Here is a 16,752-nt window from a genome sequence, read left to right on the forward strand (position 1 = left end):
TCGCCTGTACAGTCTTCTGTTGGCACATATACACACATGATCGCTCATTGCCTATGTTTGTATTTCTGCTTTCAATCTTACCCACACAGTCTTTGAACCAACTGATCCATACCCTCTTATATTCTCCTTCCACCTCTTGCACACAACAATACATACATCCTCTTTTGCCTTCCCATTCTCACCTACTCCTGCACATATACCCCATCCATACTCCCAGTCTCTCATACTCACCTCTCAATTTAGTCTCAGTCAGTACATGTATGTCCACTTTTACACCCAGAAACACCTGGACAATCTCTCTTTCTTTCATATCATCATTTGCAACCCTTACCATCCACACTGAAATCGGTACCATGTCCTTTGTACTGTCTTGGTTGTCACCTGTTGGTCTTTACCGCTTAGAGGCTTTTTGTTTGCTTTTTTAGTTGTTTTGACTTCATTTTTTTTAAATACAGTAATCCCTCTAATATCCGGACGCCCAATAACCGAACATCCCCACTAACCGAACCTTATCGTCCTGGGATCAAACATTCCCAAAATGGTCCGAAAATCCAAAAAAATTGGAAAAAAAATAGATTTTTTGCCGTCCGTAATTTGAACTTGCCGCACGCGCCGCGTGAGAGCATTGTTTTGGTTCGTCATTCCTCCGACGTCCGATAGAGCGCCGCTGCATCCTCCCCACTTCCCGCCTGTCTCTCACCGCGACAAGACCTACGCTCTTCGCCATGGCTGCCCACGTGCTCGCTTTTGTGGTGGTGCCGTACTTGCTGCAAGGCCTCCTGCTGCTCTCTGCCCTACTCTTAGTGTGTGTGATGATGGCCCCGCCTCCTGAGAAAAGGAAGAGAGTGGTGTTGACTCTGGAGAAGAAACGGGAGATATTGGAGAAGGTTGATGCGGGTTGGTCTTCCTCTCGCATTCTCCGCGAGTTCAACCTGGCCCGGTCGACTTTGTTTGATATCAAGCGTTCCCGAGACAAGCTCATGCAGTACACGGCTGACTTCTCGTCGAGAAGCAAACGCAACGTGGAGAGGAAGGTTATGTTTACCCCCAAGTATGCAGAGATCGACCGCTCCACGTTGATTTGGTATCGACAGCAACGTGCAGCTGGTGTGATGGTACGTGGAACGGAGCTGAAGGCTGCTGCTGAGAAGTTTGCAAGGCTTCACGACGCCCTAGGCTTCAAGGCATCCGAGGGTTGGCTCTTCGCGTTCAAGTTGCGACATGGCCTTACTAACCGTAAAGCACATGGCGAAGCATTGGACGCTAACGAGGATGGAGTGGACGAGTTTCGGCACAAGGTGAAAGGCTTGATCGACAGGGAGGGCCTCACTCTCGGTCAAGTCTATAACGCTGACGAAACTGGCCTATTCTATCGCTCGGTGCCAACGAACACTCTCGCCGATGAGACGGAGAAGCGTGTACCTGGCCGCAAGCTTTCTAAGGAACGGATATCTGCTTTGTGTTGTGCCAATGCTAACGGCATGCACCGGCTTAAGCCCGTTATTGTTGGCCGTGCAAAGCAGCCTCGGTGCCTTCGTGGGGTGATGGATGTCCTTCCTGTCGTATGGTACCATTCTTTGAAAGCATGGTTCACAGCTGTGATTTTCAAAGACTGGTTTCACCATCACTTCGTCCAAGGAGGTCATACATTACCAGACGAAGACACTGGGAATTCCTCGCGACCAGGTAAAGGCTCTCCTTCTCCTCGACAATGCACCTGCCCACCCGTGCGACAAGGACTTGGTTGCTGAGAATGGCCGTATTAGGTGCATGTTTCTGCCACCTAATACGACTGCTCTCATTCAACCAATGGACCAAGGAGTGATCGTGGCAACAAAGCGCCTGTACCGTCGGAAGTTCCTGGACGAGGTGATGGTGGTTCTCGAGGACGAGGACGAGCGCAGGGAAGGACGTGACACTCGAGGCAAGCGGACTTTGGAAAACCTTCGCCGCGACAACATCAAGTCTGCGCTGTACAACTGGGCTAGTGCATGGAAGGAAGTCCCTGTGAAAACTCTTGAAAATGGTTGGTCTCGTCTGCTTCTCGGAACAGATGTGGAGTACGATTTCCTAGGGTTTGACGTGGATGACTTCCATGCACGGCTACATACGCACGGCGACGATGTTGATGTGGACGATGTTCGTGAGTGGTTGGACGATGACGAGGGCGATCCTGGGTATCAGACGTTGTCTGATATCGAGATCGCGTCTTCGGTTGCTGGTGTCAGTCCCGAACTTGAAGATTCCGACGACGAAGGCGATGATGATGCAGACTCCGCCCAGCAGGACACTACTCCAGCCATCCCCAAGCTGAGCGCACTCCGGGAACATCTAGAGTTCGTCCTAGACTACCTGGAACACCCGGACTGCGACAGGGAGATGGGGCCCTTGGGACTCGTGGAGGAAGTGCGTGCTTTCCGGCAGCGCATCATCAATCCCCAGAATCGTCGGTCCTTGCGTCAGTCAACGATTGACAGTTTTTTCAGGCCCGTGACCCCCGCTGTGCCAAGCCCTGGTTCCACTCCATTGCCTCCCCAAGACAGGCCCTCATGCTCCGAGCCACAGCCCAGCACATCAGCTACAGTGGAGTCACCGCTCGACGTGAGTTTGCGGCTGTCTTCAGAGTCTTCTGTAGTCGGTACGCCATCACCACTACCCACCGATGCACCCCTTGGACGCCTGCCAGTGATACTCTCGGGCTCTGACAGTGAATAAACAGCAAGAACTTCTCCACTAGACCACACGGGAATTTTGAGTGTTGTGCAGTGAAAAAAACGGTGTGTTGTGTTAAGGTTTTCAAGTTGGGAGAAAAGACTAAGTAGAAAAGAAATTTAACGTAACTAACCTTCTTTGTTTTGGCTTTGGAAACTTAAAAAAACTTGGGAAAAGTTAATGTGCAACACTTAAATTTAATGGAACATTATTTGGACTAAAGTGAACACTGTGAAAAGAACGGACTTCTGTGTGTTAGTGACTAAGTTCAGTGCAAGACTTCAGGAAGAGTGTAGTGCAAGTGCTTCAGGAAATCGTTCTTACTGTCAGAGTCCGAGAGGAGGCGGTTATTCATCGAGGTGGCCAGGGACTTGCTGTAAGTAGCCAAAATGTTTCATGTTGTACTATTTTCCATACTATATTTACCAGAATGTTTCATATTGTATTTTTTCCCATACTATACTTACCAGAAAGTGTCATACTGTACTTCTTTCCATACTAAACTTACCTCATGCATGTGCAGTAGGAATGTGTTTTTCAGAGTTCGGTTAGGTTAGGTTCGGTTAGAGTCCATAAGTACCAGAATGTTTATTAATGTATGAACATACTTCTAAACCCACATTTCATGTGTCTATTGCATTTATTTCAGTCATTTATGTGCCTTATTGGTGTGATTTGGGTGTTAAATAGGTGCTATGCATGTCCGGAGGGAGTTGTATAGGTGTTTCTCTGTGTTAGGGTCCGTAAGTACAAGTCCATAAGCTGGGGCCCAATATCCGGACAAAACCAATATCCGAACCTACCGATGGCTCTATTGATCCGGATATTGGAGTGATTACTGTATTATTCTGACAATTTGGCCTTTCTGGTTCTTGGCATATCGTACCTATATCTTGGTGAGGTCTCACAGTAAATATATAGTAATCTCTCAAATATCAGGACAGCCATTACTTAGACCGTCCATTACCTGGATGCTGTGATCTGGCTGTTCCAAACCATTATTCATACATTATTTCCCACTGTCCAGGCAAAATGCTTGCGTCTGTTTGTAAACTATGGTCGCGCAAAAAAGTTCTGCCTAGATGGGCAAAAATAGTCAGGTGGCGCCGCCATGTCAGACTGGTTTGTTTACCCTACGTCCGCCAGATGCCCCTGTTGCTCACTCTCAGTTCATGCATGCCGCTTGTGTAGTGAACAGCTCTTCCCAGACCCTTGTTTTGGCAGCACACGTGGTGGTTTTTTGGTTGTTCCTTGCATGCTTCAGTCCCTGCTATTCCTTGCATGCCATTTCCTTGAGTGTGTGATAATGGCCACTTCACTAGGGGAAAAAAAGATGTAATGCTGACTCATTAGAAGTGGGAGATCCTGGGTAAGATTGATGGGGGACGGTGGAATCATGAGTGTTGACATTGATTTTATTCTAGCTTACTGTATGGTATCGTAATATTCTTCTATTTTACAATGATTTTATTCCAATTTACCATTATATTTTGTGTGCCCACTGCATTTCTCTTGTGTTGGCATTTTTTTCATGTTTTTCCTGTCACTATGGTATGGCCTTGTAGTGATTGTTTGTCTGTGGTTGATGGGTCTTCTTGATCATGGTAATTGCTTGGCTGCGGTTTATAGGTCTGCTTGACCAGATAGAGTAGTATTAAACAACAGGAACAAGTGTTGAACGATGAATTGTAGTGGCCTTTTACACTGGGTTTCAAAGTTAGCCTATGTACGAATGGGAGCCAGGAGATGCAAGTCCATTACCAGGACAGAGACATTACCTTGACATCGGATAATCGAGGGATTACTGTAGTATACATCAGAGGGTAAAGGTACTGTTTGGAAATTATTTAGACATTTAGTTCCTATTGACAGTAGCCTACCAGTACTGAAACTCTTTTATCTTCTTTGCCATTCTTTCCCATAATTTTTTTTTTCTTCTTTTTTTTCCAGACACCATCTAAGAAGAAGCTGGAAATAGTGACACTGGCCAGCAACTACCATCTTGAGATGAACCCAAGTGATGTTGGAATCTATGACCGTGTTGTTGTGCAAGAGCTTATCAAAACAGTTGCATCAGCCCAGCAGCTGGACCCCACTGGCCAACGACAGTTCAAGGGTCAGTGCTTGGGAGTGATGTAAAGAATGGCTAATTAGATGAAAGAAAAAGTCTGAAACTTATCCATGATCACAGTACATTTTGGTGTCAGTAGTAGCCTAGTAGGGTAGTAGAGTGACGTGTTTTTTATTCTTTGGTACAGGGTAAGAAAGGTTGTACAGGTATATGGAACTTTCTTGATATCATGTAAACATACTTGAGAGTGATTCAAAGCAAGGCCACTTGATATTCTCTGAACTGAGATAAATTAGAGAAGAAAGGTTCTTATGCACTGAAGGAGCTATAAGGAGGTTTTCAGTGCAAATGTTGGGTGGTTCAACCATTATAATACCTGTACATCCCTTTGACAGTACAAGAAGAGAGCATTTGCAGATCCTCACTCTACCCCTTTTTAACCACCATTTACTACATGCAGGGGACATACAGTGGTTATAATATTCTTTCTGCTTACAATGTCATTATTATCCTGACCTTTTACCCTACCTAAGGATGGAGTGAAGTGGGATCCAGGAGCATGGAAAGAGAAGGTACAAAAGTTGGAGAAATATCAGTAGCAAGCCCATTGAAATAGGTCACACACATCCCAGTCATACAACCACAGGAAGAATTATATATATGGCTGAATAAAGTTTTGGGTTAAGACTAATTTATCAAAGTGAAAGTGTGTTGTTGGATAATACAGCTGCTCAGAAATAATGTATAAGAGTAGAGAATAGTAAAAAAAAGTTAGTAAATACTGTATAGGAAATGAAGTTTATGATAGACAGAGGAATAGTAGGCCAAGAATAATTCAGTACTGTAAACTCAGACAGTCATTTTTATATACAGTATGTTATAGTCTTCGAGGTATTATAGACCTTCACTATAATGGACTAATTTGGGTGAAACCAGGTTCGATAGAACCGAAAGTTCGTTAAATTTGAGGGTCTCCTCCGTCAGGTGGGAATTCAAGCACGTGTTTGAAAATGAATGCGTACAGTGTCATATTCTAGTACTAAAAATGAAAAGTATGTCCATTTTACACTAACTTGGCCCGTAATTTTGCCGTTTTGCAATTTATTCCACATCCTTGTCATAGCACTTCATGACTGGTACTGCATTACTATGCAGTAATCTGTTATTACAACTCAGCAGTTGCAATAGGAAGATGGCAATTTCAGGCCAGGTTGGAGTAAAACTGGTAGGAAGATCATGTATTGTACACTACCTATATAGGTGACTGTACACTGCTTACACTGCCATTCATCTTGTAGGCTGTACACTGAGTAAACTGTCAGTCATTGTCACTCATGTCAAAAGTGACTTCTGGTGACTTTGGAGTCCTGAGGTCCTGGAGGCTGTAGTGCTGGATCCTGAAACTATGTTGAGGCTGGATGAGGAGATTGATGCTACAGACACATTGGAGGTCTCTGTCTCTGTGCAGATCCCCTCGGCAGGGGGAAGGGCATGGGCTTGAATAACAGGGACATCGTAAGGTGGATTTTCCTTGGCTGCTGTTGCTGCATGAACTCCAGCCTGATGAGCTGCATCATTTCGTAATGTTGAGCAAGAGGTCTTCCAGCTCTGTCTGTGGTGGTCATAATTGTGTCTACAGCATTAATGCCTGCAGCTGGAGATGGTCCAGCTGCCTCCTCCTCCTCCTTATCTTCATCGTGCTCCTTTGCTGCTGTCCTATCTTCCAGGAGACCTGCCATAATCTCTACTTCATATGGTAATGGTAGCCAGGTATACCAGCATTCCCATCCAGCCACTCTTGCAGCTTCTCTTGAGCAAGGTTCTCCTGCCGTACAGCTACCAACAATTTTGCCATCCTCAGTAGCTTAGACCTAAAATCATGCAGAGGTGCTGGAGTCTTGCAGGTTTTGAGGAGATACACTCCTGAGTGCAGCAAGTGGCACTTTCTTCCATGCTTCTGTGCAGTTGAAAATGGTGTCGTTTATGGTGTAGTTTTTAAAATTCTGCAGGATTTTCTTACTTCTGGTGTCCTCATAGTCAGCCTAGTCCATCGTATCCTCAGCCATGACAAGGCAGTGTTGCAGGTAGAGGTTTCTGACGTGCTTTTGGCACTCCGTGACTCCTTGATGTATGGTCTGGATCATGGCAGTGGTGTTGGGTGGCAGGAACAAGGCCTTGATTTGTCCATCCCTGCTGCAGAGTTTGGTGGAAGAAAGATGGGTTAGTGTGTTGTCCAACAGCAGCACTATGTTCATGTTGTTAGGATTGATGTAGTACCTGTTTTGGTACTCCCTCATTTGGAAGGGTCAAGGCTGTGGTGGAACCAGTCATTAATAATAATAATAATAATAATAATAGTCACCATCATCATCATCATCCGGACCTCCTTTCCCACCTTAGGGCAGGGTGAGGCGTACCAATGTCCAGACAGCCCAAAATTGCCCAATCCAGTGGGCCACACCTCCATTCACTCATCATTCAAGTCCCTGGAATCCTGGCTTTATCTGATACACCAGAAACATTCGCCACATTCTGTAGCTTCACATAAACATATCCGACAGAGTCAGTAATAATAATAATAATAACAGTCCATCCAACCATCATCCAATCCTACGATGCCCCACGAGGAGCGTAGGAGCCCGGGGCTGGGCAAGTTGGTCCTGACATTTAAGATGAGAATGATGATAATAATAATACTGTAATGGGAAAAATAGGAAAGCAGCTGGGGTTAATAATAATAATAATGATAATACTGTAATGGGAAAAATAGGAAAGCAGCTGGGGTTGATGAGGTGTATTCAGAGATGATTAAGTGTAATAATAATAATAACAATAATAATCTGGTGGTTTAGTGGGTAATTAAGGTGCTCCAATTGGATTAAGCCTGTGTAGGTTTATATCCAAGGGATGGTTGGGGTTTATTGCTCACGTAATGCCACTTGTGGATGAGTGAGGCTGGTCAATCTCATCTTAAATGTCAGGACCAACTTACCTAGCCCCAGGTTCCTACACTTTTCATGGGGCAACATAAGACTGGATGATGGATGGATGGATAATCTGATCTTTTGTTTCTCAAAAACGCCAGTTCTTCCATGGGGAATTCACTACTGCTCGACACACTTATACATTATTTTTACATTTACAAGAATTGTGACATATACAATACAAACTTCATCAGTAAAAAAATATGAAAGTGGCAATAATTAAACCCTATAATCATCCATCATAGTACCTCTCTCCAGGTTGCACCATTTTGAAAAAAGAAAGGTTTTCAGCTGTCTTTTAAAGGATTCAGCAGAAGAGAGTTGTTGCATGGACAGTAGCAATCTGCTATATAATCTAGGGGCACCATACACAAAAGAACAATCAGAGAAAGGTGACTGGTGAATGGCTCCAGGCTTGTCAAGACGCAAGGAATCATCTTCACTATGTAATAATACACCTGGACGTGCCGATGGGAGTTTTAACAGTTCAGCAAGACACTTAGGTTCATCAAACTTAAGAACCTTGAATGTAATAAGACACAGTTTATATTCAATTCTAGCCTTTACTGGTAGCTAATGCAGCTCAATTAGGAACAGGGTAGCCATAGTTCTCAGGGCCTTGCTGCCCTGTTCAACACAGACTGAGCTTTTGTTAGTATATTATTTGGAAGACCAGTCTACAGTGCATTACAATAATCAACATGAGACAAGACCACTGCATGGACCAATGTTAAGAGGCGACATCTGTTCTGGAATTAGTCACAGAGTACAGATTTCTGAAATGCAATTTACACCCTCTGACAGCTTGATTAATATCGTTTCGTTTTTAAAGGCTCCAACATGCTTGCATGTGTCGGCCATGGTCACCTAATGGCGGCTCTCCATGCTGCACGATCCATTGCAGCCTCCCTGTTCAGTCCCTTAACCCTAAGGTCACACTTAATGACCTCGTCCCATGTCTTTCTCGGTCTACCCCTCATAACCCCACCCCCAATATTAACACTTCTCACCTTCCTCACCCAACTATCATCCCCCATCCTCTCCACATGTCCAAACCACCTCAATCTACCTCTCCTCATCACAACACCAATACACTCCAGTCCCATCCTACCTCTCAACTCTTCCATTGTAAACCCAGCCCCTCCAGGCCTTGGACGCAGGGACGCACTGCACATCCACCTAATCATTGTCATTTCTGTACGTCTGAGCCGGCGAATGTCTTCCTCCTTCACTGCCCAGGTCTCACTGCCATACAGCATTACACTCCTAACACACGCTGCATACAAAGACCCCTTAGCACGTAGGGAGAGCCCCCTCAATGTCAGGAGAGGCAAGAGCTCCCTGAACTTCTTCCAACCACTTCTCACCCTAGCCACAGAGCTAGCTCCAGCCCCACCTCCAGCACACAACATATCTCCTAAATAACAAAACTCTTCCACACACTCAAGAGATTCACCAGCAAGTTCAATTCTTTCACGTCTGACGATCTCCACCTGCTCACCCCGGCACGCCGTACACATAAAATCAGCATTATCTCGCAGTCTACCTCTGATACCACTACATCTCTTATGCACCCATTTATCACACACACCGCACAAGATGGAATTACTTCCCACGCCCTTGTGGCAAACTGCACATGGCCACTCTCCCTCGTCTTTGACAGTACCGCCGCCAACCCTAGATATCATCACTTTTGTTTTATCTGCATTTACCCTTAAACCCTTTTGCCCCATACCATCTCTCCACTTCCTAAACCTTTCTTCCGCCTCCCTTTCATTCTCTGCAATCAACACCAAATCATCAGCATACAACAACTCCCACGGGAGTCCGTTTCTAAAGTCACGTGAAAGGGCATCAAGTACCATGATAAACAACATGGGACTCAAGACTGACCCCTGATGCACACCAACATTCACGGAAAACTCATCACTCAAATCTCCATTCACTCTCACCTGGGTGTGAGCACCCACATACATGGCCATAACCACCCTAACCAGCCACTCCTCCAAGCCAAGCTTTCTCATTGCCCACTTCACCACCTCTCTAGGGACTCTGTCAAAGGCCTTTTCCAAATCAACAAAAACAAAATAAAGATCCCTTCTCCTACCAATATATTTTTCCTGAAGCTGTCGAACAATGAATATGGCATCAGTGGTCCCCCTACCTGGCATAAACCCAAACTGCATCTCATCAATATTCACTCTTTCTCTAATCATACCTTCTAAAACTCTCTCCATTACCTTCATTATCTGATCTAAAACCTTTATACCTCTATAATTCCCTCTTTCCAGGGCATCACCCTTCCCTTAATACACATTTACAATTACACTCTTCAGCCAATCATCTGGGACAAGACACTCATAAATAATCCTATTTATCAGGTCAGTGACTAAACTCACCCCTATATCGCCTGAGGCCTTCAACATTTCGGCAGTCAACCCAGACACACCTGCTGCCATCCCCACCCTCATCCTGCCTATTGCCTCACTCACAGTAGCAGTATCAATCAAAGGCCAAGGGCCAGACACTGGATCTGCTGGCTCCAAACCTTCCCTGTCCCAGTCAAACTCCTCATTCAACAACCGGTTATAATGCTCTCTCCATGCATCTTTAATATCCTCACTGTTCACCACTACCCTTCCTTCATCATTCTTCACACACTGCTCACCTATGATAGCCTGATTATCCCTCTTCACCTGACCTGCCACCCTAAATATATTTTTCCTTTCCCCATGATTTAGGTTATCAAGTAATTGTCTCTGTGACTCAGACTTTGCCCTGTATACCTCTCTCCTAGCCCTACGCTTGGCAGCCAAATATTCCTCTTTGCTACCACCCTTCTTCCATTCCCGGAAAAGCCTTCTTTTCTCCTTAATTGCAGCTTCTACACCCTCATCCCACCACCAAGTTACTTTATGTCTTGGTGGTCCTCTTCTCCAGCCGCATGTTACATCAGTAACTCTCAAGAAATTGTTCTTGAGGGCTCTGTACTGTTCATTAACGCCTCTGTCTACAGCTCCCTGTTCAGCCACTACTCTCCTCAACTCGCTGTAGAAGGCATCTCTTACTACTTGGTTTTTCAGCTTCCATATTTTCCTCCTAGGTACATAAGTCCTCTTTTTCATCATTTGTTCTTTAAGCACCATATCACAAATCAATAGTTTGTGCTGCTGCACACACTCCTCACTTCCTATAACTTTAACATCCCTCACTAACCTCCTATCGACCCTCCTAACCAGAAAATAATCTATCTGACTGTTCTTTGTAATTTAACTTTGAATTAAAGTAAACCCAGATTTTGAAAAGAACTGGTTAGATGAAGCTGTGACACACCAGTGTTCAGTACCAGGGCATTACCAGTGTCATCACCCCTTCTGTTTCCTCTGATGATGATCTCAATTTTACCAACATTCAGCTTAAGTTTCCTCTTGGCCATCCAAAACTTAATATCAGACATTAGAGATTCAAGCTTGTTTTGGTATCGTTAATATCTGACATCTTAACATAGAGGTGAGTGTCGTCAACATAAAAATGATGGGACACGTCGTGAGCATGAAGTAAAGACGATAAACTACTCGTGTAGATTGTAAATGGAATTGGACCCAAAACTGATCCTTGAGGGACTTTGAACAGAAGGGGAGCAGAATCAGAGGTAACGTAATCAGTAACTTCTCTCTCAGATCTGTCCGACAGATACGACTTAAGGAGCAAAAGAACACTGTCACGAACACCATAAAAATACAGATCGTCCAACAATAGTTTATGATCTGTTGTATCATAAGCTGAAGACTGATGCAACAGAATTTGGAGAGAGGACATCCCATTACAGGTGTTTGCCAGCAGGTCACTATGAGTCCTTGGTAATGCAATTTCAGTTGAATGGTATTTTCTTTATGCTTACTGAACAACAGGAACAAGTCTGTTATGCTCCAGTAGTGGTAAGAGTTGATCAAGTATGGCTCACTCAGTAATCTTGGATAAGAAAGATAGGTTAGAAACAGGATGATAATTTGCCATGCTCTCGACATCAAGGCCTGGTTTCTTGATTAGCAGCCTAAGCAAAGCACGTTTCTCAGACTGAGCGAAATTACTTTCTAAGAAGCATCTATTTATTATGTTGCAGACAAAGTCTGCTGTGTGTTCATACACATCAGGCAGTTGTGACAAGTTACACAGATCGAGAGGGCAAAATGTTTTGTTAAGTTCTCTAATGTAGTATTTGACTGTGTTTACATGCAGTGGATGAAATGTTGAAAGCACTATGACCGGAAGTCAACTGAGTACACTTCACTAGAAGAACTCTTGTCTAAATAATTTCTTATGCAAGATATCATAGTTGTAAAAAATGAATAAAAATCAGAAGCCAGTTGGGCATCAGATACAGAAGTTGATTTAACAATTACAATCCTCCAACCAACCAATTTGTTCACAACAGCAGACAGGTTTTTTTGTCCGTCACCACATGAATCAACTTTATTTTGATAATACCTTGCTTTTTGGGCTTTTACGGTGTGAACAAATTCTCTTCTTGCAAAAACATAATGCACACGAGTTAATTCAGTCCGTTGCAAGTAGAGCTGTACCGATACTGTGCCAGAATTTTGACTGATACCGATACTGATACCACAAAATTGGATCGATACTGATACCAGTGAGGGAGGGTGGTGCCTGCCATCTGAGGGCTGTGGCAGGGCCCTGAGCCACGAACCTGTCTCATACATGTCCATGGTGGCATGTGGCTCATTACCAAAGAATGTACTGTATTACTACGCACCATGTACTCAAAATAATATGATACTAAATAACTGGATATTCATCCATCCATCCATCATCCAATCCTGCATTGCCCCATGAGGAGCGTAGGAGCCCGGGGCTAGGCAGTTGGTCCTGACATTTAAGATGACAGTGACCAACCTCACTCATCCCTGAGTGGCATTACATGAGCATTCAACCCCAACCACCCCTTGGATATAAGCCTTCACTGGTTCAATCCGATTGGAGCGAAATAATTACCCACTAAACCACCAGGCGCCAAAATATGGTTATATGGTTACCACCCACCATAGTAAATGGTTTCTTGGTGTACAGGAAACCATTTGGCTTGTCACTCTGTGTAGAGTCACCCACAGGCAGAAGGAAGAGGAAAGAATGAAGGAAAGAAAGACAGAAGAGTGAATGTAAAGTCACCCGCAGGCAGAAAGACAAGGAAAGAATGAAGTAAAGAAAGACAGAAGAGGATGGCAGGAAAGAAGGATGGAGGAGAGGAAAGGGCAGACACCCGAAAGCAGCACTACATCGAGTGAGTGGATGGTGAGCGCTAAGTCAGTAGCTAGTGATTGAGCTCTCAGTTGTTGCTCTTGTACTCTCATCACCTAAGACAAAGCCTAAATCTGGCCCTAGTGCCATGCATGTACTCAGCTAGTGGTCCTTGGTGAGGACTGCCATGTGAGCACTACTCCAAAAAGGTCTGTCTTGCTGTAGTACTGTATGTGCATCCTACACAATTTCATTTCAACTAGACATCTGTTGCCATCTCTTCCCAGTAGCACCAGAAGTTTCCCTGCCTGCTTCTACCATCTATCTATCTATCTATTGCCAGACGCCTCAATCCCGTTTGGGGTGGCCACAAACAAATCGCCTCCAAGTCGCCCTGTCCCCCGCCATTTCACTGCCCTGCTCCCAACTCACACCCCCCTCTCTCATATACCTCTCCACCTTCTACCATACAGTCAGTTATTGCTTTGTTTATTCTTTCAGTAAGATTTTGGCATTCGTTATTGTTACATATGTGGTCGAAGCAACATACACTGGCAGGATCTGTGGAAATAGTGCTAAGCTTCATCACTAACTCTGATCATATTCGTGTCTTTCTGTCAGGTCATGAAAGTTCACTTTAATCTTTTCATTGTTAAATGCTATTGCCTGTCTTAGTACTGGTAGAGCACCTACATTGAAATCAGTTGTGATTGGAAAGTGGTCTGAAGATATACCATCATACAAGATACTACATCCTGTCATTACATTGATTAAACAGGGTAATAAGATACCATGGTCAAGCCAAGTCTGTGATAGATACCCTTGGATAACATGTGTGAAACTAGCCTTAGGAAGTATAGCGACATCTGCTATAACAAGGGAATGTTCTTGGCTCTTCAGATTTCTGCCATTAAAGAATTTTGAGTTAGGGGCAGCATTAAAGTCCTCTATAATGCATACATTTATTTTCCTGTGCATGATAAATTAATGAAGCCTTTTTTCCTAGGCATATCATCTGCTCCTCTCTGTTATCTGCACTGTTTGTTGGTAAGTACACATTAAACAAAAACATTGTGAAATTATCATGCCTGTAACTGATTCCCATCACATGTGAGTCTTGTGTAGCAGTAGTATTTATGTACTTACTTAGGCTTTTATGCCAGAGCAAGGACAGCTGTCCTTCGTGGGTAAACCAGGCAGATTTGTTCCCATGGTATTCTACAGGAAGCTTGGCCATGATGTCCTTGAGTGACTTGGTTCATTTGCTATGACTTGCTCTCGGTGATGAGAGTCATCAGCATTGGCACATGCCTGAATGGAGAGTCACTCCTTCATTGTTTTGTGCTCTGGAGTGCTGCCAGTATCTTTGGAAGCTTGATTGTTTTGAGGAAGAGCATGCCAGAAGAGCCCAGCCTTGTCTGTGCTGTAAATTTGAAACAGATGCAGACCCTCCTCCTCAATCAGCTTTTGAAGATACTGAACAAACAGCTCCACAGCGTTTCCCCAGTTATGGCCCTGTTAACAGTGCCATGGCACCTCCTAAGCCTTCACAGCCAGCCATCACTACACTTGTAATCTTCACTTCCAGGGTATGCAGCAAGCCTTTGTGCTGTGTTGGATGTCCAGGCCACACACTGGGACACCCTCAACCTGCTCCTCCATGTACCACTTATACATAGCTTTGTCCACCTACTTGTTTGGCAGCTTCCTGGTCCTAAACATGCCTTTCCCCTTCCTCCTCCTTTCCATTTTCTTCATTACTTCCTTTTGTTTTATCTTAAGCCTTCAGAATATCATGAAGGTGTGTCTTCTTAAGATCATATTTGTAAATGATCTTGGTCGTTTTCATGCCTCTCTCATGGGCCTCAATCACCTCTATTTTCTCCACATTGGTAATTTTCCACCTCTTTGACTCCCCAGAAGAGGAGGTGCTGGCAGATTCCTAACTAGAAGCCATTTTTCACATCACAATGAAGAAAACACTTTCAATGTCGAGAGGTGAAATGTGCATGCGTTTGTCTGGACACAACAAAGGACTTGGCAAGACTGACGCAGATCACATGCAATACAAGGTGTCCACAGACTCTGGTCCTGCCCAGGCCTATGAGAAGCAGTCCCAAAATAGCCCAAGTCACCTATTCCTGCCCACATACAGTAAGACCTCACTATGACGGACTAATTGGGGCCCAAACCATTCCGAGAAGTGCGAAATTCTGATAAACGCGACATCCGGACTTCCCCCTGCTAATCCGGACTTTTTCCGATATATCAGACATTAGTCCAGATCGCATGAATGGTTTTTAAACTTTTGACTGCCATTACTGTACTGTACTATGTTATAACTTTACTACATTAATCAAATGGTGTAATATATATAATAATACTATACTGTACACTGATAAACATGTCTTTTATTTACCTTATAGTGGTAGGTGGTGGCGACCATCATCCACTCACTTGATGTAATGCTGCCTACTTCTTCCTTAGCCTTTATCATTCTTTTTCTGTGCCTGCCCTCCTCTCTTCCTATTTCTCCCATCTTTCATGTCACTACTTAATGCTTTTCTTTCCGTTACAGGTGGCTTTGAGTGACAAGCCAAATGGTTTCCTGTAAGCCAAGAAACCAATTACAACGCTGGGTGGTAACCATATAACCAAACCATACGTGCTCCCTACGTGTCAGGTGGGTTGGTGGAGGGTTAGTGCCCCTCCCTGTAAAACAAATAACTCAGAGTCAAATGGCCACCCCGTATGGGATTATGGCGTCTGGCAATAGATAGATAGATCTTGGTGAACATAGCTGAAGTCATCAGGGAGTCCGGACTGCTTCTGGCTTTATCAGACTTTTTCCGATATATAGGAATCCAGTCCAGCAACTCCTTGAGTCTGTTAAAAGCGAATTCCGGTCTGTTGAAGGCCGTTATATTGACATTTTACTGTATTTCCAACCAAACCCAAGAAGATGGGAGAAACTGCTACCAACCTTGGCAATTGTAATCTGAATCACCCTGTGCATGGGTTGCAGTTCAGGAGGTCCTTGTAATGCATCCCATTTAATGACTTGTTGTTTGATATAGTAAAAAAACAGTTGAGTGGGCTCAGAGGCGTTCAAAAGGGCCATGTGATGCACCAAAGATTGGTGGGGTCTGAGGTGTTTGATAAATCCAAAATCTGTCCTGCCAAAGTTCTTTATAGAGAGGGTCTACTGTAGTAGTTGTAGCCTCAGGTTCCTAAATAAATAAATAAATTTTAAATCCTTGTATCCTTAGTGGTGGTGCTGACCGAGGTGGATAAACTCACAAAAGATGCACAACATGCCCTTCGCCGCACCATGGAGAAGTACATGGCCACTTGCCGCCTGTTCCTGTGTGCCAACTCTACCTCCAAGGTCATCCCAGCCATTCGCAGTCGTTGTCTGGGGGTGCGGGTCCCGGCACCTTCTGTTGACACAATATCTCAGGTGTTGCAGGTGAGTGTGTTTTTAACCCATGTACTCAACACCATTATACATGATTTAAAAACTCTAGTCACTTCTTGATTCAAACCAGTTACCTCTTAGATTGAAACCAGTTACACTTTTGATTCAAATCAGCCACCTCTTGATTCAAATCAATAATCACTTGGATTTAAAGTGGTCACCACTTGGATGCAAATCAGTCACATTTTGCAAATCAGTGTACTCTTTTATTCAAATCAGTATCCTCATGGATACAAACAAGACATTTATTA

The 16,752-nt window shown here is 44.1% G+C and overlaps 1 protein-coding gene across 1 annotated transcript in view; it reads left to right on the forward strand.

Annotated features, from left to right (window-relative positions):
- The window catches only part of RfC38 (replication factor C subunit RfC38), a 59,750-nt gene that overhangs the window by 19,765 nt on the left and 23,233 nt on the right, over nucleotides 1-16,752 (forward strand). The window contains exons 3-4 of the mRNA XM_080283458.1: nucleotides 4,663-4,828; nucleotides 16,293-16,492. Coding sequence (XP_080139584.1) covers nucleotides 4,663-4,828; nucleotides 16,293-16,492 — 366 coding nt within the window. The remainder of the gene's footprint in view (nucleotides 1-4,662; nucleotides 4,829-16,292; nucleotides 16,493-16,752) is intronic.

This window comes from Coenobita brevimanus, chromosome 97, assembly GCF_032717465.1.
Source record: "Coenobita brevimanus isolate Jiangsu-jjx chromosome 97, ASM3271746v2, whole genome shotgun sequence".
NCBI lineage: Eukaryota > Metazoa > Arthropoda > Malacostraca > Decapoda > Coenobitidae > Coenobita > Coenobita brevimanus.